Below are 23756 nucleotides of genomic sequence, written 5' to 3' on the forward strand. Positions count from 1 at the left end.
TCTTCTCCTGCTCTGAGAAAAAAGACAGGTGTCAGGAGATGAGTAACAGCAATAAAAAGAAGTAATTTAAAATAGTACAGTAATTTAGGCAATGTGTAGAGCATACTTTTTACTTAGCACCTGTTTGCCATGCTTCCCCTTGAGAAGTAAAACAGGAAATATACAGTTACTAACAATGTCTCAGAAAGTTCTTGGAGTAGAATAAACACCATTTCTCTGTAGGAATAAGAAATGTACTCTCATGATTATATTAAATCAAGTTCTCAGATGGTTAGGATCATGGTCTTTCCTCAGGTTTGGTGATGAAATGCCATGCTGAGCAAGGTATGGTAGATAGTAAGGTGATGTCAGCTCTTCTGTGCTATCTCCAGGGTCCTTATATAATAGCATTCAGTACAGAGGAGCTCTGCATCCAATGTTTCATGGGCTCCTTGATTTTAGTGTGATGGCATGAAGTTTGGTTGCCTACTCTCTTGAAATCAGAGCCTTTTTTTCATGTTCCTGTCTCCAATGCAGTTTGCTCCAACTGCCTTGAAGTTGCACAGTCAGCAGCATGATGCATTGAGAATATAAATTTCCATTAATGAGAAGTGGAGATCCTCAAGTGAATGCTGTTAGATGCTGTTTACAAGAATGTTAATGGGAAACCCACTTGTGAAATTACATACTCTCATCACTATCTTGTGTTAAAATTATTGAGTACAGTTCACTCCATTATCAATTCCTTGTGTCTTTCTGTAGTGATTATTTTTGATATCAAAGGGTGAGCTGACACATGAAAACAGTATTAGACCCTGCAAGTAAAAACTATAAACATGATTGAAGATTAAGTTTTGGGGTAGTTAGGGTGAGTGCTAAGTTACAAGCAGCATAAACACCAGATAAAAATCTGCCATTGCTTGTTTGTATACATCTTGAGTCCTGCATTGCTGGTTTCTTGCACCACTGACAGCCTGCTCTTTCACTGACATGGATATCTGTTCCCCAGCCCAAGGAGGAAGTGACTTCTCTGGGAGCCACTGTTTGGAAGCCTGCTGACATCCAGGGTCTCCCAGCCACCAGAGGGACAGGGCTGAGAGGGCACTGAGCCACGCAGCTGAATGTGCCCACCTGAGATACTCCTGTCCTTGTCTGTTAATTAAAACCATTGCAAATTGCAAATTGCAGATTGCAGATTAAGGGGACTGAAGGGGCTTCAGGTTCTTCCCCTTGCCACAGGGATAAGTTTCAGCCTCACAAAAAGATTATGGAGGTATGAAATTATTACTGTTTGCCTTCCTCCTGAAGAGTGGAGAACAGCAGCTTTCCTCTGGGTATTATGTCACTTACTCTTGCTCCCTTTGTCCCAGCATTTCCAGGAGACACAGTGGGGTGTATTTTTACTTCATGACATCAAGCTCATATTTATTCCCTCTGCTACAGCAGCCCTTGCAGATTTGACTGGTTCTTTGCATTTGCCTTTCCGTATTTGCTCTTCTGATGGCTGTCGTACGTTTCTAAAAACACAGGTAAAAAAAGACTAAAGAAAAAAGTTGTCACTGAAGTAACTTTTTGTTTGTTCTGAAGAATGTTTCAGGAACAGTCTAAAGTTTTATCAACTTTTCATATATAAGGTATACAGACTGTTGGGAGATGACTGGCTATCTTTTCTTCATATCCAAGGCTCTAAAGATCACGTGAGTATAGCATCTATCAAAAGGGTGTGCAGAAAGAGTGTGCCTAGTTAGGGCTGTTAAAAAATGATAGATGAAAAAGGGTTCATAATTTATCCTATCTGCTTATTTATCTATTTTATGGGAGTCTTCTTTTACCAATATGTTGACAGGTAGAGGTGGAATGGATGTGTGTTTACTAGGGATTTTCTGAGGTGCTTAAACAACCAACTTTACATCATATCTAATGAACCACAGATTACCAAAGAGCACATTCTTTTTTAACAGCAGCAAACATTTTCTGTGTTATTCTGTGTCCTCTTGCTTCCCCTTCCCTTGCTGGTACGTGCAGAGCCAGCCCTGTGTGTGAATCACACCTTAGACAACGTGAGCCCAGTTGATGTGGCAACAGAAGGGTGTGTTGTAAACCTTGGCATCCTCAGCAGAGCCTTTGAGAGGTTCCTCCAGCCCTGCAGTTTCTAATATTGGCCTCCTGACTTTATCACTGAGAACCAGAGCCAGATTACTCTTCAACAGTCAAGTAACAAACTCCACACCCACCCTCATGTGGCTGTCAGCTCCATGTTAGTTGTTCACTGGCCATTTCTTCACAGTGCCGGCTGGAAGTTTAGCAATTCTTCCTGCATTTCAAAAGTGCAGGATGTCATTCTGATATTAGGATAGGAGAGTACTCTCTTCTTGAGGGAATATGGGGATAGCTCAGTTCCAAACACTCAACAGGGAAAGACCAACAGTTACGGTAAAGCACTGTTCTCAAGTGTATTTCTGTACACTTTCATCTCGACCTATCACATGTGGTGTCAGTGAATTATATTCATTATTTTGCTTGCTTAATCTGTGTGAGTTCTGGTCAGTGCTACTGAGACATAGCTATTAATTTTCATGCACTTTTTCTGTATGAGCTTTTGGGATAGAGGGGAACAAGGAGAGAGTGAATGAGGCTGGTAACCAAAATCCACACTGAACAATTTGCTGTGATATCAAGCCAATGTTTATTGTTATCAGAGGCAGCTGTCTGCCCTCGCTCCACGCTTCTATTTGTGGATTTTCAATGGCTATAAATGGAAACACACGCTGACCAGAAATCACCACAGCGCTCCTGATACTTTTCTCCCCTGACTCCAAAAGTACAGGGATATCTAACATGTAGTCAAGTTGAATCCCTTCTGCTCAGGATATTAGGTGATTTTTATTCCCTTGGGAAATGGAGTTAGGAAAACATGAAAGCAAAACCTCAGGAAGAGAAGCTTTAGAGGAAAAGCAAATGGTAAGATACATTGAGAAATGTTGATATTTTAAATTTTTTTTCATGTAATTATAAGCAGGAAAAGGAAATAATCCATTATACTTTATAGGAGTATTTCCTGGCTTCCTTTAACCACTGACCTTGAAGATTAAAACTTCATTCATGTATATTGAATCAATTATGACAGTACATTTCTGTGGAAATTATAGAAATTTGTGAATGCATTTTGTGTGCGTGTGAAATGCAAAACCTGAAATCTGGTTAAACTTTATTTTGTTGTCATAACCCAAACTGATAGTTAATATCAGTGATTTTCTTATATTTTTCTTAAGGGACTACATCTTTTGCATATTATGTTCTACAACTTTAAATCAGCAAATGGCAGAAAAAACTCTGTTTGGAATGTGTCTGAAACTTAATGAAAAGAGGTGTGACCAAAAAAAATTATTAACAGAAAGTGAAAACAGTCAAAACACAGCTTGTTCCTAATTAACTGCAGCTTGCAATGCAATTAATGCTTTGCATTAATGAGGTTTATTTTTTGATATCACAAAAAGGGCAGTTTATTCTTGGCTTTGCAAAGCTGTGAAGAAAATTGGTCATCACTCTTGCTAAGAAACAAATTAGCAGTGAATTTTTTAGCACTTAAACGGTGGTGTTGCGCTGATCTGGTTTTGTAGTGGGCCAACTTTTAGTCATGTTTAATCACAATGTTGGCCTCTACCAACCTCAGTTAAGTTAGTTTTGGCAAGCTTGTGTGTTAGTTAACAAGTTTTCAATACAGCTTCACCAAGGCAAGGTGCATTGGGTAGGAAATAATGAAAGCACTGAAACTGAAAATAATGACCTGGTCTTACAATACTTTTTCTTTAAAAAAACTGTATTTATCCAAAGAGTAATATCTGAAAGAGCGTTGCTAAAGCTTCAGCATTAAGTTCTAATGGGAATATTAGTTATTGTTTTAATTGTTAATTTTCTCATTAATTAATGAATTAATTCTTCAGAAAGTGACCTCATTTTCAATTTGTGGTTGATATATAAAATATCTGGAAAACTTTTCAAAATTAAAAACAAGTATAAAATCCACTTGATCTTTAGGGAAGGTTTCAAAGGAAACCTTTGAAATTTTACTTTAGCTCATGCATAGAGAAAATATATAGCAATGTAATCAGTCAGTATGGTTATCTAATTGCAGACCATATTCTCATGCAGAAAGAATTGAGCAGCCAACCTTAAGTAAGGCTTTTCTAAAATGCAGAGTGCTTCATTTGGAACACTGATGATCTGCTGATGACCTTCTCTGTGTGCATCATTTACTAATTTTAAGAATAGCAAACTGGAGCAAACAGAGACCCCACTGATGGGAGCTGTGCTAATGCCCATGTCAGGTCACACACTGTTCAGTAGTTTCAAAATGAAATCCTCCCAACATGTTGAGCTGAGAGTGTCCCTTAGCAGTGGCAGGTCACATTCATGTGGATGCTCAGCGAGGGGATAGAGATGCTTTGGCTCAGGGGGTTTCACAGCTCACTGTTAACAGTGGAAGAATGCCTTGGCTCTGTGTTGGTCCACCCAGCCCTTTCCCTGTCCCCTTCCAGTTGAGTCCCAGCCTCTTCTATGTCCTACCTCAGACTGCCTCTGCCTGTTTAGTCTTAACGCCTTTCTTTCTGTTTGCTAGATTGATTTCCCTTTGCCCCCACATTTTTCCCTAGCTTTGTATGTCCTGGATTCTTATTGATTCTGCCCTTTACTCTTTGTTACATGCAGGTCAGGTCAACTGACTGCATGGGAGTAGTGTCAGTCTGTGGTACAGATACTATTTGTACATGTTGTTGTCGATGTTTGTTCACATATTTAACTTCAGTAGAGCAAATATATACACTATTTCATATTCTGCTTCGATCTCCTGTACTGCCTTTTTGCACTTTACCTCAGTTTCAAATTCTTTGTTTTGCCACCAGTGTCCTGATTAGTCTGCTTGTATTCCTGAAGCATGAATAATCTTGCATGTGAAAACACCAAGAGGTTGTTTTCAAGGACATGATGGCTTTCCCAGGTTCCCTGTGTTTCCAAGCTGCCTTCTACAGTATCCCACTTATCAGCTCCTGTGTAGGCTCAAGTCAGTTTTCTTAAAGCCCAGGGTGTGTGTTTTGGTACTTCCTCAGTTCCCCACAAGGTCTTAGGCCTCATAGGCCTGAAATTATTTCACTGTCACTACAGCCAAGCCTGCCACTGAGTGTAACATCCACAGCCACTTCTTCCTCGTTTATAAATAATGGATCCAGCAGTGTGTGACACTTCTTGACCCATCCTGTGCCCACATCAAGAAGCAGTCCTTGACACCCTGCAGAAATTGTCTGCATTGCTTGTGCTGTGCCCTTTTGTTCTCTGCAGGTGTCACAAAAGCTTAAATCTCATGTGAAAAAACCCAAACAAACAGGGTGTGCAGTCCAGATACTTCCTTGGGTTGTTTAAAAAAATTGTTGTGAGAAGCACTCTTGCTGTGAGCATTCCTCACCCCCTCCATGACGTCTGTAGCCCAGTCCCACTGTGATGTCACATCTCCTCTGATCCTGACCCACAAGCACTCACCCAGCCCCGTTGCTCAACCTGTACAAACGTTCTCCACATTTTAGCTGCTGCTTCACACAGACATTGTCTTCTTTCCCCTGCCTTTCTGAAGAGCCTGTGTCCCTTGCAGCACTATAACCATGTGAGCTATCCCACCGCATCTGTTATTTCTGTAATGCTGTAGTTCTATGACTTATATGTATTTGTGTGTGTAAGACCAATCTTGGATTTGTATGCCTTGTTACAAGTATTTTCCAGCTATTTTCAAAAGAACAGTCTATGGCATCCTGAAAATACTCTGATTGTGGCATGTCAATCAAAAAGAGACCAGTTCATGCTCAGAGTCTAACATAGACAACAACCTCACAGACAGTTTTATGAAGTGATATTGGACCTTTACATTCACTGCTTATTGTGGATGAGATAAATAATATAAAATTCTCTACCACTTCAGCCTATTTCACATAATATTTGTGAAATTTATTGTTAAAGAGTTCTCGTCCTTGCTTCCTGAAGGAAGACTGCTCAGCAGCCAGAATCCTGAAGAGAGTCTTTGTGTGGAGCTGACTGTGAGAATGGAAGATAATGGAGGGCCCATTTTGTGAAGGGAAAATAGAATGACTCACTATAAAATAGATTGGACTAAGTAAATGGACATACTTTCCCTTTTCCTAGCTTTGATAGCTCAGAAGGACACAGTAATTCCAAAGTTTCCCTACTGAAATGATGGCTCAACTCAAAATAGTCTCTTCATTCTGAAGTTCTCATCCCTTAATGCATATTGCCTTATTTGAATTTATTTTAATTATATTTCACACTTGTCTCTTTCCTATTTGATCTATTCTCTCCCAATAAAAAAGCACATAAATTATTGCATTTAAAATAATGTTTACATTGGCATGTTTAACGGGGAACATTTAATCTTTGTACTTTAGTTTGCATTATAAGGGTTTTTCTTTACTCTCTTCTTACATGGAGTAGCAATAAAGAACAGTTCCATAGAGAAAATAAATCAACCAAATGGATATATGAATCAGAAAGGATGCCATGCACTCCTTGAAATGGTACTAAGGTTAGGTTTTGAACGACAGGGTTGCAGACTTCATTCAGAGATTTAGCATTTGCTTTTCACAAACAGTATGTGGATACAGCTTATACAGAGCAAGGCAATTTGGATCAAGCCCACCCAAGTGAAACAATGGTTAATCTTTGTACTCTGGTAGCATCATCAAGAGTCCTTTCAATATCAGGCCCTCTCCATGGGAAGTGTGGGAAGTAGAGATTCCTTGAAGAAGGCAGCCTGTTTCCTGAAGTTTGCCACCTAAGGGAGCCCAGACAGAATGGAGGATGGTGATTAATGGGGTGGTGGCAGGTCCTGCTTGCAGGTTTTATTGTTGATTTAATGACATGTAAACCAGGTGAAAAGCGAGTATGAGACGGGAAGGGTTGTTTGAAAAGCTGAAGAGAGCTAGCTGGGTGGAGGCTGGTGGGAGTGGGCAGGAAGCTCTGGGTACAGCCGTGCCTCCACGGAAACTCTTCTGCCAGGTCACCCTCGCTCTTGTGCTGTGAGGGCCGGTGTCAGAGATGGCAGCACTCCTTCTGGGCTTCGGCTGTCGCTTCTTTGCCAGGAGCAGGACAGGGTGCCACTGCTCTGACACACTCCCTCGGGGAATGCACCAGGCAGGCCCACTGGCGGCCTGCCTGCGGTGGCCAAAGAGGTATGGTAAGGTTTCCATGGGTCGGCACAAGGAAGGAGGAGGCACCGAGGGAAGAGCGAGTGTTTCTTTGTGCGGATACAGGGAGTGAAACACCTGGACAACGGGATCATCTTTGGCACAGCTGAAATCTCCAAGGCTGAGTAACAACAGAATAGCTGCATCTGCTCATAGAGATGAGCCCAGCCTGTGTGACACACCGGCCCCTGAGCCGCTCCTCCTGGTGGGGCCAGTGAGCCTGGAAAGGTCGGGATGGGGGGATGCGGTTGCTGCTCAGGGAGTCTTGGAGTCTCTGATGGTGGCAGGTCTGTAGGTTCCTTGTGTATCAGGTATCTGGTGTCTGTGCAGAGCGCAGGATGTCCACCCTCGTACGCATCCAGCCAGGACGATGGTGTAGGATCACGGAGCAGCACTGCTAAGGTCATAGCTGTCTTCTGGGAGAGAGGAGGCGATGCTCATGGCGTGTGAGGGTGGCAGGTTTTCAGAGGGGGAGAAGCACAGTGCTACAGCTCAGAACATACAGCAGAACGTACAGGGGCCTCAGCAGGGTACACTCCGTGAGGAAGCCGATGGCTCATACACCGAGGCCCAACACAATCGCCTCCTCCTCTCTGCCCGTTCTCTGCCCTAGCAAAGGACAGGCTGGTGGCTGCTGGACTGCCAATTTACATCCAAGAGAGAGAGTAAAGGTGAGAGCTGAAGTGAGTTTTTGTTAAAGTCCTCTTTCTTTCACTGGTTTATTTTGCACCTTGACTTTTCTACTTCTGTCTCCGGGAAGAACAAACTTACCCACAAAATAAAGTCCTAAAAATACATTGCCTACCTGAATCCTTTCCTCAATTTGATAATGCGTTGCTGAAGTTTGAGTGTTGTGCTCATCTCATGACACATGAAATTAAACACAAAAGTATAGAGTCAGAGCAGGTTTTATATGTGTATATATTTAAATGATTCCTGTTTATCTAAGAGGAAGAGGAAGTTCTTGCTGTAGAGGGTGTGTTTGACCTCCTCTGGGAGACTGTGTCATGTAGCTGAGTTCAGGTGAGTGAGTTGACACAGTTAACGTATTTTGTGCTGCTTTGTCCCAAATTACAGCATCTTTGGCAAAAAGGATTGCTTCAGAAGAGCCACTTTCAGATAACCCAGAGCTTTGTAGATCAGGACCGAGGCTTTGTAGTCGCTACAGCAATAAGATCCTAACATGGTGGCAATTGCATCTTGCTGTACAGGTATAGGGAAGTGACCAAGGCAGAGCTTCAGCCAGAAGATCAGCATTTCCTCTTGCATACCTAGAGTTGCATTCCTGCCTAACTATGTGGAGGCATGGATTACTTCAGCAAGCAATCACTCAGAAGGAGGAGGAGGGAATAAACTTGGAGCCTGCACGTAGCAGCTTATTTTTAGCACTGTTGATGTGACATTAAACAGGACAAAAGAAAGTGGGAAGCAGTGAATCTTGGTCTGCCCTTCTTTCTAATCCTTCACTGAATATGAATGCAATAAGGCAAGAGCTGCCTTTTCTTTAGGCTAATGCCAGTCTTGCAGAGGCACTGCTGGAACATTTGAGATAGGCTTTGGTTGTATCAGTGGTAAAAGAGTTATCTTGGAGAATATGCTTGTGGTCAATGCACTTGTGATCACTTCATTTTTGGTTGGAGGTTATGTGAAACAATACCATACAATATCACACAGGGGTTCAAAAGAGGAGTGCAGCAGATTCCTGTTGGGTCTTGAATGTTGTGGTAGAAGAGGCTTTTCATGAACAAGAAACAGTTGCCTATTTTAATGTTTTGGGGTGAGGAAAGATAAGAACCCCTGTAACAGTTGGACCAATTGCTGCCACAAAGTCACACAGGGCAATTCAAGTCATTGAATTTTGGGTGAGGCATCAAGAAAAAGAGTGTTAGTATGGAGAGACAGGCCGTGTTGATTAATTAAAGCAGTTCTGGGAAACAGTTCTAGGCATGAAACTCACTAGAAACCAGTTAAATGGAAAGATTTTTCTGTCGTATGCTATTGGTTTGATACTTCCCTGAGTGATACCCAGGTATAACCTGAGAGTTATAATGAGTGAGAGAACATTTCCAGAAATAAGTTTGACTATGGAGACTGTTATTTAGAAAAAACCTATTTTTTCCAAAGATATTCCTCAGGAATGTGTGAGTTATGGGTGATACTTGTGAAGATGTTCACTGTCGACTGCTGCTGCTCATACTGAAATTCAGAATGAATTCTCGGAAAATCTCCTTCATTAGAAGTATAGGGCAGCACTGGAACAACCAGGGAATTTGTGGACTATCCATTCTGGGAAATTTTCAGGACTTAACCACATGAAATCATGGCCTTACTTTGGCAGTAGTCTGAACTTGAATCCATGTGATGGAGTGCATGACTTTTGGAGGTCCCTTCCAAACATTAATTTAATTTTGAATCTATACTACAGCATTTGTCATGAAACATGCTAATAAGCTTTTCTCATCTGCAAATCTCCTTTAAGACATTTATTATGGATACACAATGAGACTTATCATAAGACACAATGTTCTTATCATTAAGGCATCCTCATTCCAACATTTTAAGCCTAATGTTTTCTATTCACTGTTCTTTGAATTCTGAAAGCACTCAATTATAGAGTGGCAGCATTAAACCTTTTGCTTTTGTATGAATTCCTGAAAATAGAGATTCTGTGGTTTAACCCTGGACAGCAATTAAGTACCACACAGTTGCACCCTCCTTCCCCTTCCCCACCCCACATTGTGGAGGAGAATTAAAAAAAAATATAAAAACATTTGTGTTCAGATAAGAACAGTTTAATAATTGAAACAAAATGAAACAAGAATACTAATTATAATAGCAATAATGAAACAGAAGAATAAAAGCCAACAAAGACACGTGGTGCACAATACAATTGCTGATCACCTGCTGACCAATGCTCAGACTGTACCTGATCAGTGATCAGCTCCTCCTGACCAACTCCTTCTGCCCAGTTCAAATACTGAGCACAGTGTTCAGTGATATGGCTCATAGCTTTGGCTAGTTCAGGCCAGCTCTCCTGACCATGCTCACTCCCAGCTTCTTGTGTACCTATTCCCTGGCAAAGCAAGGGAAACTGAAAAGTCCTTGATTTAGAATAAACACTAGTTAGGAAAAACTGAAATATCAGTGTGTTACTAAGAACTGTATCCCAGCTGAAACCAGGACAAACTACTTGACAGTGCACAGAATAAAAAGAGAGTAGTGGTTCATGAAAGGGATAGAGAAGGCAGATGTTAATGAAGCTGGACTTGGAGGACAATATGCATGTCCTTAAGGGGAAGGGAGAACCCAAGATCAACAGATGCCTGTGGTCAAAAAGAATTACAAAAGTCAGAATGCCTACAAAAACTTGCAAAGTTTTATTAGTAAATTATACACATGGCATGGAAACTGGAGTGTTCCCTTATGGCATAAACACACTGCAGTGGATTTTGAGTAAAGAGAAGGGTGAAAGAGAAGGGAGAGATTAAAGAGAGGGAGAAAAAAGAAAAGAGGAAAAGATCACCAGTTCTGGCTCCAGCGTCAGTCCCGCTGATGGGGTGTCCAGGGTCCTGGATGATGTATGCCTGGGTTTTGTGGGGGTATGTTTTTATTGATAATTTTTGCATGTTCTGGAGCTAATTGTCTCACTTTATATGCAAATTAGTTGTCATATGCAGTTCATTCTTCTAGATTGTCGTGGTTGCGGGGGGAGGTGAATTTTTCCAGGGGGATGTGGGCAGTCCAATCAGTGATCAGCTTTTCTGCTGGCACCTGGATTGGTCACTCGGAGGTCTGGACACGCCTCTGAGGCCACAAAGAGTTAAAAGCAGGACTCCAGGGGGGTTCGGCCTCTTTTTGGATCCCGGTTTCAGCAGAGAGACGTGTCAGGCCTCCTTCCCCTGCCCAGCCACGAGGCTGGGTGGGGGAGGGGAAAACACGTGGTTGGGCTCAGGTAAGCCGGAGCCCCGGCGGGGAGAAGAGAAGGGACAGGACTGGAACTGAGCTGCCCCGTCCAGGATGGAGGGGTGGAAAACTCTGGAAGTGCCTTCTGTGTGTGCTCACCCCCCTTCCCCCCAAACTCCGGGAGAAGGTGCCCAGCCATGTGGCAGTTGCGGAGCCTGGGAGTGCCTCAGCCTGCACCCTGCCGAGAAGAAACTGTTAACCCTTGCTTAGCAGAAAGAAACTTTTCTTAAACATTGATTCTCATGACTGGTGGTTTCAGAGGAGAGAGAGGGAAGCGGCCTGGGACCGAGATGATAAAGCACGATTGGAAGGAACCTGATGGACAAAGAATGAGAGGAGTAGCTTTCTGAGCTGGACTTTTCTTGCATAATGTCAGCCATGGACTGAATTTAAGTCTCTTTTGAACATAAACTGCATTTTGGGTGGATGCAGCTGCCCCTGCTTTTGCTACAGTGACTGGCACTTGAAGAGTGGAGTGAGCAGAGAAGAGAGGGGGAGGGTGAGGTGGTGCCCTCTGCCCTCAGGGCAGACCTGCTCCTGGAACCCCGGCCCCTGGAGAAAAATGGGAGAGCTTGGCATGCAAGTATCCTTAAAAGAGCCCTGTATGCAGCTTCAGACTATGGACAGCGGTGAGAGCGCTAGACATAGGAAAAAGAGAGTGTCCCCTGACAGACTTCTCCAGGCAGTGCCACGGGTGACATGGGAACACATAAGGGGTGGACCCGTGTTTTCTGAGGAACAGTCTGTGGTGCGAGAGAGACTCCTCTCTCCCTTGCTGAATTGAAGATTGGTTTGGTTTTGAGTGGTGATTGTTTGATCTAAAACCCAAAGGTTTGGTCTGTGAAGAGTAATGTGTGGGGGGTGGAAACTGGGAGAAGAAATGTTCTGAGAAGTTTTTATTTCTGTCTCTGTGTGTGTTTAAGAGTTTTTTTCTGTCTCTGTTCTTATGTAATGTAATAAAGTTTTGGTGTTTTTTTGTTTTCAAGATTTAAGCCTGCTCTGCTCTGTTCCTGATCACATCCCACAGTAGTTGTTAGGGAAAAAACATATATTCATAGGTGCATTAACATCTAGCCAGTGCCAACCCATGACATAGATCCTTCTGGAAATAGGTTGAAGGGCATTGGGGGTCTTTGGTAGTCTTGATCCCTTTCTACTGGGTTGGCCTTTTGTTGGCAGTCCATTCCTGCTTCTAGACCTCATTCCTGCACTTATGCTGTGTTATGTTTGCTCATATCCAGGAAACAGAACAAGGAAGTTTATCCCAGAAAGTGCTGCCCTGTCTCAGTATGGCCTGCTTCTCCAGTCACATTAAGTGAGGCATCAAGCCTCCCTCAAGTGATGGTTGCTTATTTTCATCTCTCCTTGAGAAGAAGATTCCACTGGATGAGGAGAAGTGGGAGTAGTGTAGCTTATATTTCACTTCTTAAGCATATAGTCTGCTACACTGAAGTTAGCAAAGGCAGAAAAAACACAATCTGTTTGTGAAATGAGTTTGTGCCAAAGACAAATGATGAGGTACTGGTGAGTAGCTGCCACTTCCTAACAGGATGGAAAATGGAGAAATGCCTGGTGGTCCTTAGTTTCTAGGACCATCCAAAGCATTTTCTTCTTGTTGCTTGTCCTTTAGAGGGGAGCACTACCCTAACCCCAAAGTTCTGTGTATCAAGGGAGCAGATCTTCAACTCTTAATTGAACATGAAGCTCATGCAGGAAATCTTTCTGCATTTGATACTTCATTTTTGAGAGTTAAATGTTAGTTTTCTTGAAAGAACTGATGGTGACCCATAGTACATATTGCAAAATAATTTCTGACGGAAATTTTGCTTCCTGGTTACAAAGATCCATTCTTGAGGAAAAAGAACAAAAGCAGATTTGCTGAATGTAGGTGAAAAAAAATTTGCTCAACCACTTTTAATTTGTTCAGGATTCTCAAAAGTAGAAAGTAACTGATTGAAGCCTTCCATATCTTGAATTGTATACAAATTAATGTATTAATACCCCAGAACTGACAGAAATCCCCAAAGAAATTTCACATTTTCCTCTATGAAAAGTGAATCATTGCCATCCTCTCTTCACTATATCATGTTTCTTGATCTTAAAGAACATTTGGAAACCAAACATGGGAAAATTACAGTGTTTTATAAATGTTATGTTTTTAAATGATGTGAAATGAACCAACAGGATTTGCTTTCAACATTTAAAACTGAAGATTCAGGGAAGAGCCATCAAACAGTTTTCCCCCACTGAATAGATTTAAACTGGTTTTCATAGAAACTCTATGCATCTCATAAAATGTTACTGACAGTACATTTATCACCATTTTACAGCTTCTTAAAAATACAGCTGTTGGTGATGATTTTATATAAAAAGAATGTTTGAAAAAGATCATTAGATTTTTCTGCCTCAAGCAAGAATTAAATGGTTTAATATTCTTCTCAAGTCAATGCACTTTGAAATATATCCAGATCAAACCCGAAATATCAACTGAGTTAAGTGATAATCAGACAAAGAGTAATTCTTAGCAAAGCTCTGGAGCCAAAACTCAGCTCTTTCAGTCTGCGACAACACAAGCAAAATGCAAAGTGTTTGTATTTAAAATTCCAGCAGAGGAAAGGACATGATTTGTCTTTCTCTCTGCTTTCCTTAATTAAATCATGTTTTTACTAATGTAATGAACAGATCTCAGTTAAAAATACAGCAACTTTCTTTATGGCAATCTTATTTACAATCTTTTAGGTGAAATGAACTGATATTTACATATAAAAAAAATCCAAAGAAAATGTCAGGTTTGTGGTTTGTGGTTTTTTTTTTTTTCCTCTCTTTTTTTTTTTTTTGTGAAGAGAGAGGTAGCTAAATTTAACAAGAAAGATTTTCTTCTTTTGATTTCATTTTATTCTTAATAACAATATATTCTAGTTTACAGTGTCTTTGCCTGAGAAAGAAAGTTTATGTGCTGAAGGATTATAATGATAAATGATTCTTGTAATGACTTTCAGTTCCTTCCCAGTTTCTAAGGCTTAGAAGTCAGGGCTGTGATCCTCCAACCTTGCCAATGACTTGTAGTGACACAGTGCTGCATTGTGTGATGGACTGTCTGGGGTTTTTAGAGGCTCCAGTCCACTTTAAAGTTTGGGAAATAGGATTATCAGAGCAAATTTTATTTTCACTTTCTTTTATTTGCTTTGTTTTATTCATAAGTGTTATGATAGAAGTGTCAATAACAGGATTACAGGCTATTTTTTTAATCTACAATGGTGACTTTGCTCAGGAATCACCATGACCAGCTACATCAGCACACAATGGGATCTGAAAAAAGAGTAGTTACCCCCAGTGGTATTATAAGTAAAACGTGGTAAAATGAAATCTAATATTTCATCCTTCTGTTTCCAATTGAATGTTTCTTGCATTTTTTCAGAACATGCACTTCTTGACATATACAGAAAATCTAAGTCAAATGGTTGAGATGTCCAAAGAAAGGGAAAATTGGCATTTTCACCCTTCCACATAATGGCTATCAAAGGGATGTGTCCAGAAAATGGACACATTTTATGGTTCTGCATACTGCAAAGTGCTCTCGGAAATTAACCCCTGGCAGCAAATGTGTGGGTAACACTCTCCAAATTACTAGGGACAAGTTAAACCAGTTTCTTAAAAGCAGCTAAATTTGTAGATATTAGTAATTTTTAAGAAGTGCAAATGATCACACCACTTGACTTCTAGGAGCACTGCCTCTGTGAAGTGCTCAAGTACTGCAGATATGAGTGTTATGTAAAAGTATGGAAATAATTTTCACTATGCTCTGGGCAGTTTAAGGCTTGGGAGGGGTGTGAGATTGGGGATTGCAAAATTAGGATGTGCTTTGACAAATGGTGATGTACATTTTCAGAATGTACTCTGGTGTAGCAACCTGGCATATTCCTCAAAATTCATATCTTATTTGAAATGTTGACCCCAGTATTCTGAAGGAATCTCTTTGCTGTTTCTGTGTTGGAGTTTCTTGATAGGAAACTCTATTAAGAACAGAATTACTTATATGCTGTTATATTTATTGTATATTGTACGTTTCTTGTAAAACATTATTTGTCTATAAAATTGTATACTATAATGTTCTAATTGATGTTCTTGTATTCTGTTTTTATTACTATTTTTCATACAAAAATCTTACAGGTTTAGATGTTCCTTCATTAATGCAGGAGATAGGTGCCTTCTTTCAGACTCCTTAAACAAGAACAATTTGTTCCAATAATGGAATTATATTTGAAAGAATGACTTTTGTATAAAACAGAAATAGTTACAGTAGTTATCTCACTGAGCTATCTCAGGGTGGCAGTGATTCAGTTTGATAGTTGTTTGTCTCTGTTTATAAGTACAGAGATTGTCTTATATTGTAGCTACACTATTTTTGGTGTCTGTAAGAAGGCACAACTGTAAATGAATATCCAGCAGCTTGCATGTGTAGCCCAATAACTTATCAAACGTTCATTGCATAGAAATGGTTTATATGTCATATAAATGACATAAAATATATTTAAGCCCCTTCAATAGCAGATAGCCACTTTCAGTCAATGCCTGAGTGAGCAGATGAGGATTTTTCAGTAAATCTGTTGTTACTTACATGTGTATGTCTTCTTGCAAACAGACTGTATTATATGTAAAGTGGTGATCTGTGTGGCATGTCTGAAACACTGCCCTACAGTAGAACAGATGGCAAACAAGGAAGAACAATATTTTTGTATTTGCAGGTGTGGGACATGCCAGTATGGGACAGAATTTGCAATATAAGTGTGAAGGGAGTTTGTAAACCCAGCTTTCACTTTTGAAGCAGAATGCAAAGGTATTTTTAGGATTATTGAATGCTTCTGAGTTCAGTGCACCTTTTGAGAGCTTTTGCTCTCGAAAGAAGAGACCAGGACTTGTTTAGAGTATGGCTGTGCCTGCTTCTGAGAGAATCAGGCCATTCTGGGAAGTATCCTAGCCAAATATTTTTTTTTTTCATCTGGGAAATGGAGGAAATTGTGAGAGGGATTTTATCACTCCAGATTAATGAATATAAAAGGAATCAGATAATATTTGAATTCCAAATTAAAACCAGTGGAGAATCAAAACAATTGCATAAGTATTAATAATATTAGCATTGTCATTAACATTAATAATATTGTCATTTTTCTATGATGTATGTTGCAATTTTACCCATGAATCATCTACATAGGGCCTTTTAGCTCAAGTTTAGGAGTAACCAATGACTACCTATCTGCAGAACACACTACACATTCTATTGTATGCTAAATTCTTCATATGAATTCTTTGTAAATGTCTTTCAAGTTCAGATGTTTTAAGTTGCTATTGAATATGTGGAAAAAACTTGAATTCAAGTGACCTTAAACAATCTTCAGATGACTGTGACCAATTTATTTTTTCCTATCTGATGCATGAATAAACATCCTAAACTGTTATATTCTTAAAGTCAACAAATAGTTCTCTAATTAACTGTGTGTAGTTTAAAATATGTAGATTTCATAAACAGAAAGTTATTTCCATAGTTTACAATGGTTTTGTGCTGGAAGATGAGGTCTCTTTTAAAGCAGTTTTAATGAAGTTTTAAAACCATAGTCATATAAGTTTATAATGTTTTCTGTGCTGTTGCTTTCATTTTGGAGGAATGAACATACCTTACAGAAAAAAACTCAGAAAGTACATTTATGTCTATTAGCTGTGTGCTGAAATCAGTTATTTAGAATTCCTCTGAAGCTACTGGCTAGGTATTCTGTGGACTGGAAAGTACTCAAGGTGTTTGGGAGTATTAACCCACAAAGAAATTGAAAGTCACTTTCCAACTTTTAAAATAGACACAGAACAATGAATTATATCTCAATGAAGTTTATTTGCACCAGCCAGTTACTTTTTTGACTTTGATTATGTTATCACCTCCTAATTTCACTTTTTTGGCCCATTATTGTGGTGTGTCATCCCTGCCTGTCCTCCTCCAGCTGAGCAGCAATACTCTGCTGTCAGAAATGCCTCTGGTGCCTGGTTTTATAATGTGGCTTTTCCTGAGCACTGCATGCTGCCGCCAGGAGATGTGGTCTGTGACACCTGAGAAATAAATCCGAGTCTGGCTTTGGGTGTGAGACAAACATCTAGGTGGATGTTGAGCTGAGCCAAGGCAGAAACAGCTTTGGATAAGCATCAGTTGTAGTATGGGTTACTAAGGATATTTTATTCCCATATTTAGGCACATGTGAGTTTGCAGATGTGGAAAAGGGATGAACATTGAAATGATGAGGAGTAGGGGTTGAAAAGTTGAACCTGGGAGAACTTTTGAAACATAAGTGCTATTTTGAGTTACTGAATTGGTTTTGGTGGGGAGTTTCAGCACTTCGTTGTTTCCTGAAGCAATGGAACTTAGCAAAATCATTTTTCTCTTTGCTGCATATGTCAGTAAAATCAGTGCTGCTGGGAAAAGTAGTGGTTAAGTAAAAAGTGGGGTGAATCTGGGGGGCTCTTTGCACTCACTGGTGCTGTGGCAAAATATGCTGTGCACCACAAACCTTTTCAGTACTGCACACCATAGACATGGTTGTAATACACACATTAGACAAGACTTGAGAAGAAAAATGGTAATAAGACAAGAGAGGCAGAGAGTCCTAAAAAATATTAAAAGAAGATGGAGAAAAAGTAATAGGAGTCTAAAATGGGAGAAATGAAAGAAAAAGGAAAAAAGGTAATTACTTTTGAAAAATGAAGTAAAAAAATACTACGAATTGGTGGGAGCCAGAATTAACTAGATATGTGTGAAATAAAAAAGTTCAAGAAATATGGGAATAGAGATGGAGAATGAAAAGTGGGGGATGTGTTGTGCTGAATTTTCAATAAGCTGATTTTTAAATAATTGATGTGTGAGTAGCTGTCCTTTATTTTTTCAATGTAATAATTCTATCATTTGCACCTACTATTAAATTTCCTCACATTTTTTGTAAATAATTGTGTAGAATTCACATATTACTTGGGAGAACACCTGTAAATAGCTTTTAAGTATGTCTAAACAGCAAAAATTCCCTCTGCTAATATATTTATAGTGACCCTTCGCATTGGTGAAGTGAGTCTCCCAACATCTGTTATTTCCCCACTAGACACTTATTGGCTTCTTCCATGGAAAAGTTTAGTTGTGTTTTTTCACATATTACAGGATAAGGGATTTCAGTAAGGAGACTACAGCTTTGTTGCTGTTGCATTTTTCCTCCTCAGCATGGTTTTCCACATGGGTTGATGCTGATACTGGGGAAAACTCTTTTCCTTCTGTACAAAGACGTTTTGCCACTGATTTCCATACCCAAGCCTAGCTGAACTGTAAACAAGATATCCCTCCTTTCCCTCTGGCGCTTTATGGAAAAGCACTTGACTGTACTTGTAACTCAGTCTTAACCAATTGTTTTTGTGCTGATCTATAGAAATAGATGTAATAGGTACACAGAAGACTTCTATGTCCTGGGACTGCTGTATAACCAGAAGATATATTTCTGCTCAGAATGCTGGGAGTGATACTTTGCATCTTATCTCCAAGTGAGAATGCTTCAGCTCTTTGCTAGATTTATTTTGCTATTATTATTTCCATGGTTAATATCTTTCCAGCATTGCAGACAGTCCTCCTTTGCTGCTACTCTTTCAGTGAAGTGGTTGCCTTCTCACTTGACAGCACTAGGCAATGTGTCACATTTTTGGTTGGCCTCTTGTTCTCCTGTATTTTCTGAAGTGTTTACAGGATTGGTGGCACTCCTGCTCACTTCACTCCAGGCATGTGAGGCAGCTGCTGTGCTCCAGCCTGGCAAAAGCTTTGGGCATTAAAACAAGAATTGTCCTTTTACAGCTTTATAGTACTCTGCAATCCCATGGTTAGTTCTTTATTTGAATCTAAGGATAACCTTGTATTTTTTCAGCATTAGGAAGCCTGAAGTAATGTCAGATAACATAAATTAGATTGTGCGGTTGCCCTTGTTGTTTGTTGGCTCTTACAAGGTTGTATTTTGGTTTCTTTATTTTCATTTCAGTTTTCTTCTGTCACTTACAGGAATAACAGACTGACTGCTCTTAGTTTCTGACATATTATTTATTTTTTGGCATCTGATTGGCACCTGGTCCTCTCTTATAAATACTTAGGGCTACGACTTTGTGTGGATCTGTGTGCACGCTTCATTAGCAGCACTCTTCCACTGATTTTGTTTGTATTGCTTCTGTGATTTACTATCCATAGGGATCAGAGTTGGCAGCTGAAAAATTTGATAACTCCATGAAAATGATTGTTGTAAGCACTGTGTGTCTGGCTGCTAATACTGAGATGAATGTAAGAAGTGATTGTATTTCCCTTTAGGAAAAACACTTGCACTTTTAATTGCTAGTGCTCAGATTCATGTGGCTCATTTTTACAAATGCAGCTAGTTTTGATTATATACCATTTTGTTTTGATTGAAAAAAACAGCAATAAGGCCCCAAACACTACAAATATTTTCTTAAATCTTACCACCACAGAAAGCAGGTTTATCCAGACAGCTGGCTTGCATACTGCTATAGTCCCTATTCCTGCTGTTATTATGGGCTCTCTATAAAGGCTTGGCTGCAATAACCATAGGTAAAATTTGGGGGAAACCTCTCAGACACACACAAACTTATTTATTTATTTATTTATTTATTTATTTATTTATTTATTTATTTATTTATTTATATTTTTTGAAGATTTTCTTGAAAACACTTGTAACTATTTCCTGGTTTTGACAACATTTTAATATTCCTGTTGGGGATGTGTGTGTGTCTATGTCTATTTCTACCCAGTTTTGAAATAACTAATTTATACTGATTTTACTGGAAGTTAACAGTAATTCATTTTTCTCTGGAGTAGAATGGGATGAAGGGAATGGTACTTACATAGTGAAAAAATATTTATGATTCTGGTGTTTATTTGGATTTTTCACTTTTTTTTCTGTGGATTTAAAAGTGCTCTAAAGAAATTTACTTAGCATATCATGACAGTTTTTCTTCCCTAAAGATAACTCTTTCAGTCATGTAGGAGATGTATTTAATATAAGGGATATGTGTCTCCTTCAGCTTGGCATAAGAGTTCATCTTTGGTAATGAATAGCAGAAGTGACTGTTGAAATACAGTAGTTAGCCTGATGGATAATTTAAAAGTTAAAGGAAAATGGGATGTTCAGACAGAAGGAAAAAGAATGTCACATGTAAAATATTTTTTATCACAAACAGGTCAGAGCTTATTTTGTGTTGCAATGATAGCTCACTGCTGAGCTCCAAAATATAACTGGGAAAACCCCATGTGTCTGATTCTTCAGAAAACAGTTAAGGTGCTTAAGAAGAGGGTTTTGAGCCATAGTTTGGTGTTTCACTGCCATAAAAAAGGGACAAGAGACAATGTAGTACAAAGAAGTATTACAAAAAGCAACCTTATCTCTGTGTTCTTCCCTAAAAAGATGAAGGTAAAAATTCATTTAGCAGCATTATTCACAGGATTAGATTTGATTTCCCCAGAAAAACACTCTGCAGTTAAATTCTGCTGCTATTCTTAGCAATTTTTCAACTTTGCTGGAAAGGATGGAATATGAGACCACTGCTGGTGAGTCACGTTGATGACAGACTGGATAATATCAAGTAGGTGTTTGGCTCCAACACTAACTCTCCTCACCAGTAAATATCTCTACTGAAATAATGTATCAGGAATGGAGGACTGGACCAAGCAAAAATGTTTTGAAGTAATATTATGAAAGCAGGTTAAGTGATGGCTTGCATTTTTTTGTTTGTACTTTGGATGTGTCCTGGTGTAAAACTGAGGCTTTAACCTGCATTTGTTAATCCTGGAAAAAAATGGTATGAGTGAGGGAGGACTATAATATTTCTTGCCTGGCTCACTGCTGTAAGAACATTGTTGGCAATATGAGGTCAGAAAACAAGAATGGATGATTGAATTGGAGGTCCAGTCCACCTAGCTCGGTGTCCTGTCCTTGACTGTTAGTTGAGGTTCGTGCTAATGGAAAAAAAAGGCACAGTTGAAAAGGATAGGTATTCCTCTGCCTTCCTTTTCTCCCTGACCTTAGTGTAAATAAGTAGATCTGTACACTGTGGATGCATTTTCTTCGGTTTTGATCTGTTTTCCTTTTTGGCATGTGGAACTTCCTGACACAGCAAGTTTCATAATAATTATGTGTTATATGAACTGCCACATTAGTTTGTATGATAAATTCATATGATGTCTCATGGCAACTTTGTTCTTAGCCCAAGAATTCATGATGTTGTACTAGAAACTAGCTTTATACAGATCTGATTTTCTATACAATATCATAGTAGTCATAGTCTTGTTCTAGGTACTCACTGGTTCATATTTACAGGGAATCTTGTGCATGAATGGTCCAACCAATGTTGCTTAGACAGGAATCATATCCCCTCTTTGAGATGTCTATAATGTACTTCTGAGTGAGAAACAAATCTGATTATTTTTATATCCATTAAAAAAATGAGGCTATGATTAATCTGACTCATATTAAACATTTACCTTTGAGTAGGATGGACAGCATCTCAGAAGTACCAATTCCTCTTCATTGCATATAAAGAGAATGTGACTTAGATATAGATTTCTGTTCTGGACATCTCTGCATTTGGGCAGATGAATTTTGCTTTGGGGGAGGTCATTCACTAGAGGAAGAAGAAATATACATTATCCTGGGAAAAAAGCTGCTATATGAAATCATTCACCATATAATAGGCTGGTAAAATGCATTTTACTTGCTGTCCTTCCTCAGATACTCTTTGGGCAAGTGGTAGCTGGACCCTTTGGGCACTAGCTAAGATGCTTTTGCAGTGCAGAAGGAAATGGCAAGGAGATTTTATACAATGCATACTTTTAAAGCAGGGTTTTTTTCTTAATGCCTGACATCACGTTGTGCCCACACTTTTTTTGGTGAAATTGTCTGTAACCTAAAGAAAGCTCATTCTTTGGATGATGCATTTCATTTAGATTGTAAAGAGGGCTCCCAGCACAGTGTCTCTTCAAAGGTCACCCAGAACATTTCGATTAATGCTATCTTGTGTCTGTTTGGCAGATAGAAAAAGGGAGGAAAAGAAAGCACACAAAACAGCAAGGCAAGGTAAAAAAACCACTTTACTCCTCTAGATAAAGCAAGGTGGCAGGTAAATGTTATCCTCACAAGCACATGGTGCAGTGGGTTGGGGAATAAGATGATCACAGGGCCAAGGGAAGAGGAGAGCTGGTTTCTGCACCTGGGAGATAGCGAGCCTCAGCTTGCAAATGCCTTGGTGGTGTGCCTTTAATTGAGAGCTTGCCATCTTAAATCCATTCCAAAAATTTGATCTCCCAGATGGCTGAGGAATGTGTTGCTGCTGTACCAAACATTGGCACAAATGTGCTGCCTTGCGAATGATGTTGCCCTTCTGATGTCAAGTCTTTCCTGATCCTGATGCCAAATCCATAGAGTTTGATTCCACTAGGTAATTGAAAATTATATTTTGATTTTAACCATTTTCCAGTAGGAAAACATGACAGAAAAAAATATTCAAAGACATAACCCTTGACTGAGCCAACAAGTAAGCTTCAAGAACCTCTAGCATTTCACTTACCCAGTTTATGCAGTTTCTGTAACTAACAGCAAAGGGCATTTAGTTCCTAGTTGCACTTTCTGGCATTCTAGTAGTATACTTTCTTTAAAAAAGCCAAAAAAGACCTTTAGACCTATTTCTTGATTGTTCTGGCATTCCAGCACTTGTTCAGAAATGTCTGGTGCCAGCATGATATTTCAACACAGAAACTGTAAAGAAAGTATCAGAGTACAATTTTAAGTTTGTTCAGGACCTATGGTATGAACTTTGGATGTGGAAGGCAGGCTCTAGGTGCTTGAGACCTACAGAAGACTTCAATACTTTACTTGATAGTCTTCAGAAATAATTGAAGAGGAGAGAGTGGGTAAACCCCAGGTTACAATCATTCTTCTCCTACTAATTCAGAGACTGGCCTTGCTTCAACTACCCGATTTTCATTCCCTAAAATCAGAAATTTAGAAATTCTTATTTTAGCTAATAGGGCTAATCAATAGGCTGTGATTCATCTCTCCTGCATTTAGACAGCTGCATTTACATCTGAAGAGGTTGTCCAGGCTCCTGTTGCAGTCAGCAGAAGGAAGTAGGGACTTCTTGGGCATTATTCTCTGATGTAGTTTAGATGCCTATCTTCATTCTTTTATCTTCACTCTATTCTCTTTCCTTTGGCCATAATGGAGCCTTGAACAAGGTCACATGTAGATTTGTAAATACTTATGCTTCCTTAACTGTTTGTACAGGAAACGTCCCTTCAAGTTTGCAAAAACTTTGGTTTTTCATACCATTGCAGTGCTATGTTTTTGTCTGTCAATTCTTTTAATTCAATCCTCAGAGTTATATTTGATGTGGAACTGAGGTATCAACAGGCACACCAAAACTTTAGTGAATTTCAAGATATACACAAGTGAAAATGCAGGGAAAAGGTAGACTGAAATCTGGGCACAGTCCCAAGAAACA

General features: G+C 39.5%; 1 protein-coding gene across 2 annotated transcripts in view; it reads left to right on the forward strand.

Moving 5' to 3' along the window:
* The first annotated feature begins 2749 nt into the window (after nt 1–2749).
* MLIP (muscular LMNA interacting protein) overlaps nt 2750–23756 on the forward strand; it is a 105202-nt gene continuing 84195 nt past the window's right edge. For both annotated transcript variants that reach the window (XM_063391839.1, XM_063391840.1), the window contains exon 1: nt 2750–2940. In XM_063391839.1, the coding sequence (XP_063247909.1) occupies nt 2878–2940 (63 nt within the window). In that variant the 5' untranslated portion in view covers nt 2750–2877. The remainder of the gene's footprint in view (nt 2941–23756) is intronic.

This window comes from Prinia subflava, chromosome 2 (assembly GCF_021018805.1).
Source record: "Prinia subflava isolate CZ2003 ecotype Zambia chromosome 2, Cam_Psub_1.2, whole genome shotgun sequence".
NCBI lineage: Eukaryota > Metazoa > Chordata > Aves > Passeriformes > Cisticolidae > Prinia > Prinia subflava.